Source organism: Colletotrichum spaethianum, assembly GCF_022836535.1.
Source record: "Colletotrichum spaethianum MAFF 239500 DNA, contig05, whole genome shotgun sequence".
In the NCBI taxonomy this organism is placed as follows: Eukaryota; Fungi; Ascomycota; class Sordariomycetes; order Glomerellales; family Glomerellaceae; genus Colletotrichum; species Colletotrichum spaethianum.
In genome coordinates, this window is record NW_026054775.1 from 299,642 (window position 1) to 314,374 (window position 14,733).

General features: G+C 52.2%; 4 protein-coding genes across 4 annotated transcripts; 2 read left to right on the plus strand and 2 right to left on the minus strand.

The window, feature by feature from the left end:
* Positions 1–1,053: 1,053 nt before the first annotated feature.
* Positions 1,054–1,650, plus strand: ColSpa_02634 (uncharacterized protein; the record flags this gene model as incomplete). Its single annotated transcript, XM_049268846.1, has 1 exon — positions 1,054–1,650. The coding sequence occupies one exon, from the start codon at positions 1,054–1,056 to the stop codon at positions 1,648–1,650; it is 597 nt and encodes a 198-aa protein (XP_049124803.1).
* Positions 1,651–3,123: 1,473 nt separating this feature from the next.
* ColSpa_02635 (putative AIM2 family protein) lies at positions 3,124–4,063 on the plus strand (the record flags this gene model as incomplete). The annotated part of the gene is made up of 3 exons (XM_049268847.1): positions 3,124–3,241; positions 3,364–3,680; positions 3,734–4,063. 3 exons carry the CDS (start codon positions 3,124–3,126, stop codon positions 4,061–4,063), a joined length of 765 nt encoding a protein of 254 aa, XP_049124804.1.
* A 4,187-nt stretch (positions 4,064–8,250) lies between these two features.
* Positions 8,251–10,309, minus strand: ColSpa_02636 (aspartate--tRNA ligase, cytoplasmic; the record flags this gene model as incomplete). The annotated part of the gene is made up of 3 exons (XM_049268848.1): positions 8,251–8,928; positions 8,979–10,004; positions 10,220–10,309. 3 exons carry the CDS (start codon positions 10,307–10,309, stop codon positions 8,251–8,253), a joined length of 1,794 nt encoding a protein of 597 aa, XP_049124805.1.
* A 636-nt stretch (positions 10,310–10,945) lies between these two features.
* ColSpa_02637 (target of rapamycin complex 2 subunit AVO2) lies at positions 10,946–14,713 on the minus strand (the record flags this gene model as incomplete). Its single annotated transcript, XM_049268849.1, has 1 exon — positions 10,946–14,713. The coding sequence occupies one exon, from the start codon at positions 14,711–14,713 to the stop codon at positions 10,946–10,948; it is 3,768 nt and encodes a 1,255-aa protein (XP_049124806.1).
* Between the last annotated feature and the right edge of the window lie 20 nt (positions 14,714–14,733).

Below are 14,733 nucleotides of genomic sequence, written 5' to 3' on the forward strand. Positions count from 1 at the left end.
GACGTCCAATCTCGTTATTGTTCGAGACAGCAAACCAATCAATCCCTTCGGAGTCTCATCCGTCAATCATTCTGTCAGCTTCGAGAAGTACCAGCGATCTCACAAGTTTTTGGCTAGTCCAGCCGATGTGAAGAATGGGTGGTGTTCTAGGCGACCTGCGACTAAACTCGCCCCGAAAAGAACATTCTCTGGTTATGGCAGCGAAGAGCCGATCTCATTCGCGTCTTAGCCACAAGTCGAACATTTCACTACTCGGTTGAGGTGACTCGTCACATTTTTCTTCGGTTTGTTCTCCTCCACGTGGTTTCGTTATGCTTCACTTAGCTCGCGAACAAATATTTCTTTGTTTCTCCCACTACCAACTCCTTAGCAAACCGCGATTTGCGACCAGCTCATGTGGTACACTTGCACCCTAGTCTCACCGATGGCCAACCCTTGCTTCACCGGTCAGCGCTCACCGGACTAGCCCTGCAGTGCTGGCTTCTCTCTTTTGTTTACTTAGGGCTACGACTTCGGGGGTGAGCCCCCAAATACGGGGGCGACTAGTCTCAGTGAGGTGCGACGGGCGCATTGAGATCTTTGCTTCACACCTCTTTCATGAAGGGTTCGTTCTTGGCTTAGGGGTGACGATGTGCAACTACATGGAATGGGACCGTTCAGTGGATGATGCTGGGATTTCGCCCAGACGCTGACCGGGAGAGAAGGGAGAACAACGCAGAGAACACCGGAAGGGGGATGGTTGTAAGCTCAAGTGAGTCTTTTCTCGTGGTACGGTTCACCGCCATAAGGTCAAGGGCAGGTATAAGAGGAAGTCCTCACTTTGATCGGTGAGCTGCTTGAATCTGGCTTCATTGATTCAATGCGATCCAGCTTTCGAGAGGTGTTCTTTGTTACTAGTTCTAGCCTATACCGGACCCGGCATCCTCATCTACCCAGTACAGCAGACATATACCAGATTTCAGTCCGAGCCGAGACTATCGAGGCTTACCTCATTACCCAGGGAGAGACGGCTCACCGCAAGTCAGTGAACCAACAAAAATAAAGTACACCAAGATGGCTCCCTCTGCGCTACCGGAAGAGCCACAGATGTACGCATCAACCATCAACGAGATGGCCCGCGGCCGAAAGTTCTTCCCCTCCCACAAGTTCATCATCAGTTGCGGCACCGTCACCGTCAACATGAGCGCACGGCGCGTGCTGCTGGTCTACAACAAGCGCCACCGCATCTACCAGCTCCCCAAGGGCCGCAAAAACATTGGCGAGGACCTTCTCGCGGCCGCTCTACGTGAGACTGCGGAGGAGACGGGTGTCGCGGTGAGGCCGGTAACCCTGCGACTCAGAACAAGGGCCACGCCCGTTGGCGGGCCACCGGGAGCGCCGGAGGTGTCGGAGGAGGTTGTCGACACGGAGCCCGTCGCTGTGTGTCACTACCCGGACCCGGCTTCTGGCGCGATGAAGATGGTGTTTTATTTCGTGGCCGAGGGAAACTGTGATCTTGCGTCGGAAGGGGGGACCAGGGAGGATCGGGTCAAGTTTGATGTGGTCTGGGTCGATGCCGCCGAAGCGGCTGATATTTTGGCGTTTAAAGAGGACGGAATGGTCGTTGAAAAGGCGTTGGATGATCTAAGGGCTTCTGGGTATGACCCTTAATCTGGAAAGGCTCTGTGTTGCGGCCTTGAAGTTATGTATTGGCCATGAGAACAAAACGGAGGGCCGAGTAATCCACAGGTAGCTTGGTCCGAATGTAAGTACGGAGGGCATTTATTTACTTTCTTGGTGCTCTGTTTTCTGACACACACGAACATCAAATGGGGGGGGGGGGGGGGCTGATTTGAAAGCACTGAAATGAATTTCTTCAACACGGTGTTGGCTTTCTTCCACTGAATTTGACAACGCAACATTTTTGATCCCATGGATCGTCGCGCAACTTGGCTGACGAGTGTTTGGTTGGTTGGCTCGATCCTCGTAATTGACCATAGAATTACTTTTGGTAAGATTAGACTCTAGTCAAGGTTGGAATCAAATTTATCCTCGATTAACTACTCGGAACGCCAGCTAGGGAAGCCTCATTCATTGAAGAATCACATACCCGCGCCTTTGGTTGAGCAATACGAGTATTGCGGCCCCTTGTATGTGTTCCCTAACATTAACCCAGACCATCATGTGGGTGAGAGTGAGGAAACATGAGGAAACGACGTGTGGACCTCGGTATGGGTTGCTCTTAACGTGAGTATGGCGGCTAGGCAATGACAGGGTATTCCCTACGATCACATACCCTTCCCAAATACCCCGGCAATACATTCCCACGATTTTAACTATATTTCTCGCCAGAGTGCCTCAATCCTAGCGAACCACGGCGCTGGGTCCTCAAGACGACTAGAAGGTGCTGATGCGTGTATGCGGCCAAGCATCTCGCTTCTGCAGTCGCCTACATGCCGCTTAATGTGGCCTGAACGTTGCGGACCTGACACGATCTTGCGTCTCTAATTTCTAGCCTGCCTTGGCAATCACATCCCGTACTCAAAAGCTGTCATTACATACCGAGACGGCCGGCCGACCTCGGGACCGGCGCCGGCAATAGTTCGAAATAATGGGGCCGTCGAGATCCACATCTGGCGGGGTTGAGACATCTCCCATCCATACCTAGTCCTTGAAGTAGTGGTGACATCACCCCGCAACGAACCCCTCCCGTCAAAGCTGTGGTGGCTCCTTGTTTACCCCCTCTATTGGGCCTTTCAGTGGCGCCGAGCGAAGTCGTCTAAACAGAAGCAGCAAGAAGCCTACGCCCCAGCTTGAACGCCAGCGAACGGAGCCCCCGGCACATACCCCGCCAACAGCTTGTTACCCAACCATCATTGAGCCCGCACCATTGAGATAAATACAATGTTCTCCCACACCATCAAAGCTGCCCGCTCCGCTTCCCAAGCATTATCCAGGTCGTCCCTTATCCCGAAACAATCTCCATCCTCCCCTACCCCAGTAATAGCTTCTCAATCAACATTGACAACACCACCCACAACCTCTACCACATCCAAGAGCTTTGCAACTTCTTGCAGCTCTTCTAGACAGTCGTCGTCTTTCGTACAACAGTATCAAAAGTCGTCCTTGACACCAGCCGCCAAGATGTCGACCATGCCTGCTCAGCACGGCCACTCCGTGGGCTGCTGCAACATCCCGCCCGTCGTGTCCAAGGGATACGAGGCCAAGGGAACCTATGAGGAGATTGGAGGCAAGAAGACTTGTAAGTTGGTCTATGTTCACACTCAATTGTGTTCAACTCTCCAACCCGCGGCCTGCGGCTCCCCCCACGCACCCAATGTTTCCACCCGCGAACTCAGCCTCGCTGACCAGACACAATCCCAGACGTCACCGGCCCCTCCGACGCGAAGAAAGCAATTGTCGTTATTTACGATATCTTTGGATACTTCCCTCAAACCCTTCAGGGAGCAGACATCCTGGCCACCAGCGGTTCCGAGAAGTACCGCGTCTTCATCCCCGACTGGTTCGCTGGCGAGCCCTGCCCCATTGAGTGGTTCCCTCCCAACACGGAGGAGAAGCAGAAGAACCTGGGTGGCTTCTTCCAGAAGTTCCCGCCTCCCAAGATCGCGGGCATGGTTCCCGACTACGTCAAGGCCGTCCAGTCCAAGAACTCTTCTCTCGAGTCCTTTGGTATTATCGGTGTAAGTTCTTCCATATCTCATCGGCAGTGGCGCATGGACTGATGGAATTGCAGTACTGCTGGGGAGGCAAGGTCGTTTCCCTCGTCACCTCTGGCGATAGCAACCCCTTCAAGGTCGGGGCCGAGATCCACCCTGCCATGGTCGACCCCGAGGAGGCCAAGGGCATCAAGATTCCTCTCATCATGCTCGCCTCCAAGGACGAGCCCGAGGAGGATGTCAAAAAATTTGAGAGTAACCTGAGTGTTGCCAAGCACGTCGAGATATTCAAAGACCAGATTCACGGATGGATGGCTGCCCGCTCCGACTTGGAGGATCCCAGGGTCAAGGAGGAGTACACCCGTGGCTACAAGACTGTCCTCGAGTTCTTCGCCAAGAACTTCTAAGTGAGGACTAGAACTATCAGTTTAATACAAAAAATAATGAATAATGAAACCGTTTGTTAGACTTTTCCCCTTGTATCCACGGCGCCCACGAACTTGACCTAACACTTTACTTGATCCTACAAGGCTTGAAACATGATGGACGCCTAGTTGAAGCTCAACTGCGAATGGTGTGTTAAACGATTCAAATGACGTGTATAAGACAAGATGACTGAAAAACTAAAAGAGCAGTAACCGCACATGTATCAGAGTCAAACAGCCAAGCCCCTCAGCAGGTTACGAATCTTGTAGGTCGAAGTAGAACCAGCCCTCGTCCATCCGGCATCGCCTTTGACCCTCCTCGCAAACCTCCAAGTCCACAAACATATCTTCCGTGATTTTGGCGTCCAGATCTCGAAGGAGATTGCATGTTAACAAGCACCGTTCCATGATCGCGCCCTCCATCATGGTTACGCCCCTGTCATCCGGCAAATTTACATCCCCGTCATTTCGAGCCGACAAGTGGTGAGCCAAATCGCGAGCGTTCTGAGTGACAGCCTTACGGAAGACCTCTTGCGCGTTGACACGGCGAAGCTCAACCCTAGGGTCCCTTAACAGAAACAAAATTACTTCTGTTCGGTCTCTCAGGCCTCTGTTAGAGTCGATCGCGTACTGAAGAGGCGTTCGGTTGTTGTAGTCCGTTGCATCCGGGTCAGGGTCTTCAGAAGCTAGTAGCTGTTGAAAGGCCTTGACAGACCAATTTGATGCGCCATCAAACAGCCTATGGTACCTTGACCAATCGACTCTACCAACATGATGGGATGTCTTCATCATCTTTTCGTTGCCAATTGTGACTTTTGCGCCGTTGTCTAAGAGCAGCTTCATACAATAGATAAAGGTATAAACTAAAAGCTTAAACCTCAGTTATTTAAGTAAAGGGATTAAAATATATTTATACTAAAGTAACTTAGGAATAACTATATAAGATTGTATATCTTATATATAAAAGCTAAGTCTTATAGTTAAGAAGATAATTAACTATAGAAAATATATGTAACGGAGCGCTGACAGTGACGCTCTGCGACAAGGACCTTTAGACTCTGCGACTATGATCAATTGACCCAAATGACCCAAAAGATCCGTCAGTGCTTGCACGCGTGCAAGCCCTACTGTTAACACTGCTTATATGCCTTGTGACGTACAACCATCTGGCTAGGGGAGTTGTGCTGTTACAATATGTCTTTATTTACTTTATATTTAAACTAGGTATAATTATACAACTGGGTTCTCTTAAGAAGAGAGAATCCACTTAACAATTGTTAATAGGTCATTTGCCTGAGTGTACGGGTAGAAGATGGAATTTCCATGGTCGCCTTCTATCTCAATGTCTAGGCTCTTTTTGCTGTAAAAGTCGATGAAGATTTTGAAAACAATGTAGTGACCACGATCTAGGGCCTCATATAGGGCTGACCTAATCGAGCGTTGGCTGAACCTTGAAGGGGAATTTTCTTTAGAAGAGGAGGATTGTGTATCCTCCGCTGTTGACTCGATAGCGCCACTGTTCAAGAAATATTTCACGACAGTCTCGTGACCTTAGTGAGCTGCCCACCACAATGCGGTTCTGTCATTTCCGTCGATTGAAAACAGCTCATCTTCAACTAAAATGTGCTTTTCAAACAGTTGGAGTATTCCGAAGTACGCTGCTAGATGCGAAGTTTTCTGAGGGGCATCGAAAGAATCATGTGGATGCTGCCAGCTGAGTCTTCTACAGATCTGCAAGTAAGTCTTCGATACGCCTTTCCCACGAATGAATTCCACAACTCCGCAAGGGACTTTCTTAGAATCTCGTGCATGATGCCCCCAATTACGAGCTGCATACTCGTAGAATGGTATGCACTTATCTGGGACCAGACAGTCTTGCAATGCTTCTCTGTTCGTCGACCGTACCTGAAGGTGATTCTGGCAATATTGTCTGGAGCACCGAAGAGACAAAATCCGAACACACTTTGTCGTCATCTCGGAACTAAAGTCTTGAAACAAGTCGTGTTTCTTTGTGACAAAGTAGTCATGCGTGGTTTGGTGAAACAGTCTTATAATGCCACTGTCCTCGTTTATTGTGACGAGGCCGGCACAGACTGACATGATAATTTCGACAGGGGGAACGTTGTCGTTGTCTATTTCCTCTGCATCTTGCTCGATTGCGAGGGCATGCTGAAGCTCCACGAGTTTCAGTGGTCGTTTGGCATAGGTTATCCAACCAAGAATCTGTATAGCAAGTTGCCAGTGGTCAGATGGTTGAACACGAATTCTCTCCATGGCCTCATCATATATGCTCGAGTATGTATCGCAATCAATGGTGATACGATCAATTGACTGGCGGAGCGCCTTCGCGGTTGTTTTTATAGAGAGCGAGTCAATGATGAGTTTTGCCAACAAGAACCTTGCATATTTAGCCTGTGTTGTCCAGTCGCGCGGTAAGTTAAAGTGTAACTTACATTCCCTTGGATACTTTAATTACCCCATTTTTGACCTGTTCTTGAAGATCAAGGCGACTTTGGATAAAGGCCTGCATCCCAGCTATGCGACCGTCAACGTACCGGCGCAAATCATCGTCGGTGGCCTGAACTTCTAGAATAAGACTACCATTAAACTCAGGTGACTCAACGATGTGTTGGACGTTTCTGGAAGTTGCAAAGACGCTGGCTGAATGACGGTGCTGCAGATGAAAGACCTCGCGGAGAAACCCTGGGAGGCTAGTCGGACGACATTCGTCCAAAGCATCAATGACGAGGAATGTCCTCGTATACAGCGAAGTCGCGGCATGTAGGACGTCAAGAGTCTCTTTCAAAGACCTGATAGTCTTATCTTTTTGGTGTCGATCGTAGATATCCCTTAGAGATTGAGGGATTGTTGCCTGGGATCTAACAAGCTGTTTGGCTAGACTTAACAGGAAGTCGTGAGTGCTTTGCCTGTCATGGTCCTTGAAGTTGCAATAAATGTAAGCAATGCCGACGTTTGGGTCATCCCGGAATCGTGTAAAAAGCTCTTCCGCAACGAGAGAAGCCATGATTGTCTTGCCTGCCCCAGGCATCCCCGGGCAAAGCAGCGTCCAACCCTTTTCGGCGGTCCAACTTTTGAATTCGTCCGAGTCAAGAAACCACTGGCCAGTGCCTTCTTGCCTCCGTGAGTATGCATCGCTTTGCTGAGGACCATACTCCGTTAGGGTCAACCAGTCCAGGATCTTCTCCCGCTCTTCGATGTCTTGAGCTTGGCGTAGGGTGTCAACGCTTTCTTTAGTGTCCTTCACCATTTGACTAAACGTATAGATAGGTTAGCCAAGAAACCATCAATAATTTCGGACTGCTGACCTGTCCACAGAGGTTTTTATGGCCTCCAAAAACTGGACAGTATTGGACATTCTCGACCGAAGATCGGTGACGCGCTTCGGATCCCATCGCAACCTGTCCCAAATCACTCACAACGTCTTCCCAGACGAGGAGGCACCTGGCGGTCGCTCTAATGAGCAATTCTCGTTGATGAGAGAATTCAGCTCTTTGAGCAAATCCTTGCAATCTTCGAGAAGAGCAGTCAATTTCGCTTTTTGTGACTCGATAAGGTTCTTCTCAACCTACTGGACGTCCTCCAAAACGAAGACGAGACCTTCGGCTCTGAAAAATGTAACATGATCAGCTATGGCCACTGGGAAGACGGAAAAACGGGAACTAACGCGTTTTTGATAGTCCTGAACTGCCTCGGGGCATCCTTGAAACGGTCGTAAATCGACTTCACCTCCCGCAGGATGGTGATCGCATCTCCGACGCTGTACCCAAAACTCATCGTGCGCGTGCTCACTGTATCGATGACGCTCCAATTGTAACAAGGAAAGAGTGAAGCTCCCCGATGTGGGATTTAAGAGCGCACCCGGTGTTTTTTATGTTTTGAAGAGTCTGCCTTGCCGACAGCCAACGTGCGGAGCGAAGCCACGTCGTGCCGCACAGCCTGCCGCTGCCGCACCTGTTGCGCATTTCGTGAACCGCCATTCATTGGCTGGTGTCGGAGGGCATACAGATCCAATCATCAGCGAGGAGTTCACAGAAAGCGACGCTCGGCAAATAAAGCACACACTTTGCTCTTCATAATGCGTTTTATTCTTCAACCATAGCCGTTATCGGCAGTTTTCATGCTATCTGAATTGGCGCCGACACAACCATTTATGGCACAAGTCTCTTGGGGGTACGGGGGTAGTAGCTGGCCAGGTGAACAGAGGGCAAGCTCAAGAACCAGGCAACGACACGGTCGAGACCAATACCACCGCCGCCGTGAGGAGGCACACCGGCGCTGCGGAATACGTCAACGTACTCCTTGATGCCCTGGCTGTTGGGGTCAATGCCCTTCTTGCGCAGACGGGCCTCGAGGACGCTGGGGATGTGGATACGCTGGCCTCCGGAAAGGATCTCCTGGCCACGCATGAAGAAATCATAGGCGTTGGTAACCTTGGGGTTCTCCGGGTCCTCAAGGGCGTAGAAGGGGCGCGCGCCCTCGGGGAACTTGTCGAGGACGTAGAAGTCGGTGTTGAATTTCTTGCGGATCAGGGCGCCGAGGGCCTTCTCCTGAGGGGTGGACATGTCCTCGTCGTCCGAGACGTTGCGGTACTCCTCAGGACCCTCCTCGCGAAGGAGCTTCTGTCCCTCGGCGAAAGTGAGGCGGACCTCCTTACCGGGCTCAGGGAGCAGGAAGTCATCCGAGGGGTAGACGGCGCGGACGGTTTCGATGGCGTCAGCGCAGCGCTCCTTAAGGCCGCGGAAGATGTGCAGGAGGACCTTCTCAAGCATGTCCTGGACCTCGTGGTAGTCGTCCTCGATCTCCATCTCCAGATCGAGACCAGTGAACTGTTTTGTGTTAGCGAGTGGCCTTACGCCTGCCTCCTATATGTACCCACCTCGGTCATGTGTCTGGGCGTGTTGGAGTTCTCGGCGCGGAAAACGGGGCCAATGCAATAGACTCTCTTTCTGCCACCGGCAATCTCGAACTGCTTGTAGAACTGGGGGGACTGAGCCAAGCAGGCGCTCTTCTCGAAGTAGGGGAGCTGGAAAACGTTGGCACCACCCTCGGAGGCGGCACCAATCAAGCAAGGGGGCTCGAACTGAACGAAACCCTGGGCGTCGAGGTATTCCGCAAAGAGCTTCCTGGTGGCCATACGGATATCGGCAATGGCCTGTTGGACGGGGGCACGCTTGTGCATGACAGGGTTGTTGAGATGGGTCGACATGCTCGCGCTAGGAGTAGTGTCGATGGTGACGCCCTCAACACCGGCCTTGACCTCGTCGACGGCCTTCTCCGCCTCGGGGGCGTTGGGGTCCTCATCATCGAAGCTGTTGATGGGGCGGTTCGAGACAGCCAGACTCATGCCCAGGGCCTCAGGGCCGGGGGCGATGACGTAGAGCTTAGTGATGTGCAGCTCAAAGTCGCTGACCTTGCAGCTCTTGACGGGCTCGAGAGGCTTCTGCACCGTCGCCTCGACGAGGACGTACGACTCCAGCGCGATGCCGCCGATCCATTTGACCATCTGCTTCGATACGGGCTTGCCCTCGGCGCTAGCGGCGATGACACCCTGGATGGCCCAGTTGCGCTCCTCGCGGAGCTCAACAAAGCACATCTTGGCACCCTGCATACGCGAGTTCTGGATCCACGCGCGCAGCTTGATGGTCTTTCCGACGTGCTCCGCGCCGATGCTGCGCAGGCTGGTGCGCTCGGCATCGACCTTGGTCTGGGGCTTGACGTCGCCGTAGTTGTCCTTGGCCAAGTCCTCGCCGCCCGCGCCGCCGCCGGCAGCCTTTGCAGCCGCCTCAGCGGCCTGGCGCTCGGCAGCTTTACGGGCCTTCTCGGCTTCCTTCTTTGCCTTGGCCTCGGCCTTCTTCGCGCCCTTCTTCGATTGCTTCTCGCCTCCCTCGCCGCCCTCGCCGGCCTCGGGGGCAGGGGCGGGGGCTTAGACTCGGTCGGCTTGGGTTCGGTCGGCGCGTCAGCCATGGTTGTGGGTTTTCTATTCAATGGGGGAGAGAATCGGGAGTGGGCCGGAGCTGGAGGATTCGACACGACGGACTCGACTTGTTTATATGTCGCTTCGATGACTCTTGTGATCTGACCTTATTTCGGTGTGACTGATCGAGTAACACCACAAACCTGGAAATTTCGATGGCGGGGCAGAGTCAACGACCCCTCGCTGCACCCAGCAGAGAAGGTAGTGGGGCCCGAGCTGAGCTGCCCTATCATGCTTATCGATAAGCTCGTTTTGACTCTAACCCCGGACGATGAGGTGACGAAATGAGCCTCACTTCTACTTATCCTGCCTTGCACGTGTGGTTAACCACAGGTATTTTCTTGGTACAGGTTTCATTTTCATACATCAATTGGCTTCGGAATGGGCCAACTGCTACCATCTAGTATCCCATGCAATTCCGCCCTTGCCATGGCGCATAAAGCGACCAAATCAAACGCCGTCCATCGCCAGTCCTGATATGCTGTCGCCCGGAAATGAAGAAGTGAAAAAGTAGTTACACAGCAGCGGCATAATCCTCCCCAAGAATCTATTCGGAATACAGCGGAAAGTACCGTCTACTTTCTCTCGGATGTCAGCTAAACGACCAATGATTGTGACTCGGACTTCTCGCAAGTGAAGAGGTTGACGTGGTAGTCTCCTCTGGCAGCGCAGGCCAAAATAGGCTTATGCGGATGGAACGCAGTAGCTGCTATAGGAGAGCCCCTGTTTTGTTGCAGGAAGCTTGAGTATGGCTCGACACGTGACAACTCCTGACCGTCGAAGTTGAAGACCTTGACAGCATGTGCGGATGTACCACTACAAGTGATGCAATTAGTATCGAACGCTTCTCAAAAGGGAGTCGGTTTGACTTACACAGCAAATACCGGCAGATGCTCATGGGTGCTGGCCGTTCGAAGCGTGTCTCGAGTTGTCTGGTAAACATGAAGGGGTCGATCCATCCGGATATCCCAAAGCTTGACCTTGCCGTTCCTGCTAGCGCTAAGGAGTTCTCGTTGTCCACCGCGCTGCAGATGGACGCTCTTGATCCACTGTCTGTCTGTCTCGTCCTTCCACTTCTTGATCATAGAGTCCTGTGGTCTGATCCTGGTGTCGAAAACGCGGACAGCGCCGTCACCAAACCCAGCCACAACTGTGTGGCCCGTCATCTGGTCAGAGGTCAAGGAGGTGACACAGGAGCCAGACCGGGCGGGGATATCGATGATGCAAGTCTCGGAACCCGCAGACCATACCCGGATGACTCGTACGTCGCCGGCCACCAACACACGGCCCAGCGACTGCTGCCAGTCAAACACCATGCCGGAGTTGACGTTACTAGGTACCATGTGCGTAAGAGCCCGCCAAGAAGATGCCAGGCTGATGGATTTGTCGGAATCGTAGTTTTGATAGATGCGAATGACTCCATCGGACGACCCGGTCATTAGGAAAGCCTGGTCATCCTCATTGATGAACTTCATGTCACTGATTCTTGAGCCCTCCGGATTACCATTGGAGAACTTGCTCAATCGAGCATGCTTCTTCCAGTCCCAGACACAAACCGTATTACCATCATCCGCAACGGCAAGCTGATCTTCGAACTGATGAAACGTCAGCTTGGCAGGCTGTGAGCCGTTGTTGGTGATGCCCAGCTGGTTGTTCCACTTGTGACTGCCGGCGTACTGCTTGAGTGGCTGCGTTTCTGTCAGAATGAAGTCGTTTCGAGACCGTCTCCAGAGTCTTTCGTTGTATTCGGTGCTGCCCGGCTCGTCTGACTCGCTTGGCTTCATCTGAGGCTCGCAGAAATACTCGATTGACCACTCCAAGAAAGTACTCTGGAGAGGGAGAGAGGGCGCTTCGCCTGGCTTCCGGTCTTCAAACCCAGCAGACACAGGCTCTCTGGCAACGTGGTAATTGGCATGGATAGCTGTGGGGTCACTCTGCTCTGGGGGCGCTTCAGCAAGCTCCGGGGCCTTGATCTTCTGAGATCCAACCCTGTTCAGACCAGGCGAGGGTGCCGGAGAGGAGTAATTGGGTTTTTCGTTGGCATCGGCTTTGCCATCATTGCTGAACAAGGGTAACTGGAATAGCAAGCTTGCAGTGCGACGTAACAAACTGGGAGAAGGCAGCGGTGGAGTAGCTAAAGAGTTGGAGACGCCAATGGCGTGGCTCCGTTGACTCAAGTTCAGGTGGTTTTTCGTTGAAGCTCGCTTTGCTCTCTTCCGAATGTCGTCGACGAGAATCTGGGCATGTTCACCTACAGGCGAAGCCATCACAGCTTGATGGACGTAGTCCACAATCATCGTCGCATCACGCTGAACCTCAGGGTGAGGATCAACATTCAACATCAAAGCATGCTTCCAACAAGCAGAAAAGACGGTGTTGTGTGCAAAGCCATGGACCGTGGGCTTAATGGTCCCGTCTGCGTTCCGGTTCTCTCTCCTGGCGTAATGCAACCCCATCTTGTGGTCCATGCCGTCCTGCCCTGGTGGGAACAGGAGGTATTCTCTCTCTTCTTGAAGTTGTTCATATGCAGCAACAATGAACTTGCTCTCAAAGCGGAGGATGAACCTTGAAAGGAAGACAAGGAACTCGCGGCGTACCAGTGGACTGCCGTCGTTGGCCATGTCCAGTAATGTCCACGCAATGGACTCTTCGATCCGAGCAACCTCATCAGTGAGGTCAATAATGCCCAGAAACGTGGTCATGGCATATATCATCGCAGCTCGAACCTCGGGGACTGGATCCTTGGTCAGGAATGATAACTTCGCAGGCGCGTTCTCCCGAATGCCACGCCATTTGGCCTCTGGAAGTTCTTGCCATAGTTGGCTGATGCAGAGACATGACCACTGCCGAAGCAGCGGATTTTCGTGGTTCTGTAGATGCAACAGACAGTACGTCATGATGTCTGTTTGGTTGCAGACGTGCTGACCAGGCTTGTAATCCTTGCAGAGCATGGATAGAATAAAAGCACACATCGCTTTATGCTCGGCCTCGTTAACAACCGGCAAGCTCTCGGATGGTTTGAGGATCTGAGCAAAGTAATTATATCCGCTGTCTTTGATAAGATCCTGCTGGCACGAGATGTCGACCGCCAAAATCCTGGTCCATATGAAGATCATAACTGGTTTCAGTTCCGCCGCAGCAGACTGTAACAACTTCAGGACGTAAGGGAAGATACCTATGCTCAGAGCGAGCTGCACAGCCCAAGGACCCAGGTCGAGGAACCTTCCAAGCAGAATTAGTGCCCTAACTCTGTGCTGTTGGCTCAGCAGGACTTGAAGTACCACTGGAAGCTGCTCTGGTGGTCTCTGAGACATGGCGTCTCCACGGGTAAGGTAGACGTCGAACGCCGTCAGTTGCTCGGTGAAGAATGTCGAGTTTTGGTACTCATACTCGATGCCTTCGTTCTCCTTCCTCTCCAGCATAGGAAGTTGAGCCAAAGCCATGTCTACAGCCAAATCCCAGCTTGCCCATAACGGATGCTGACGGGTCTCGGGGAGCTCGGGAAAGGATTGGGGGTGGCACCCGTAGACAGACATGATTCTCTGAGCCAAAAGGAAGTTACGAAACAAGGCGGCCACCATAAGGTCTTGCCTGAAGAACTTCCGGAACAGATGTCGGGGTAGCGTTGTCCAAGCAATCGTATCCGTAATGGCTGTGAAGATCCAGTTTAATTCACCAAGGGGTGTTCTTCTCTCCTGCAATCTTCCGGGGAGCTTCTTGGCGCGCTCTGGAGTAAGATTCGTCTTGAGAGGGTTCTGGAGGACGAAGAACCAAAGAGCCATCTCAATAGGCGTGGTAAGACAGGCAGTGAATAAATCTGCTGGGAGGAGAGGGTTCGTTGGGAGATTCTCCTTAACACCGCAGGCGGCCAAGTGGATATAAGGCTGAAACACTGTCTTCTCATAGTTCGGATCTCTTGCGGCGGCCTCGTCCTCTTCTTGTTCGTGCTTCTCCACGAATCGGTGATAGTTGTTGAGGATGTTGCCCGCCTCGGAACAATCCCAAACGTATATCGTAGGGGCGTGCAGCCACTGCTGAAGATCATACAGCGAGACTGGAATGTACTGCGTGTAATTCTTGTTGAAAACCCAGATTTCACCACTGGCAGTAGGCTTTGGTACTCCGTGACCATTGTAGTGAAGCAGGACTCGCTCATCCTTCGCATTCCTACGCAGGGACTGACAGAACTTCTTTGTTTCCTCCACCGACGGATCCAAGTATTGTTTGTATCTCGTTCGAATTGCAAGGGTCTCGTACTGCGCCTGGAGCGCTTTTCCAATGTTTTCCAGGGCTTTCTGAGGAGGCGGGGTCGTAGGATCAGTCCACGCTTCGAGCTTCGCACCGGGGTTCGTCTTGAGCTGGTCGGGAGGCTCGACTGAAATGTTAAGGCATACGGCCAGGGCAGCAGACACAGTTTTGAGTCTGTCACGCATACGCCAGTCCTGCAGCTCATGTAACGTTGCCTTTGGCTTGCCGGTTGTTTCGTGCCGTTTGTCGGTCCAGTACATATACCAGTTCTGGAAACAGGAGTCAGCGCGGTTCACGATACGACAAGATACCAACAAGTCCCAGTAGCCCAAAGCAGTGCCGACATCGCAATTGAGTTCAGTTGAGTTCAATGCTGGCGGAGTAGCCATCGGTACCACCCAAAAGGGTG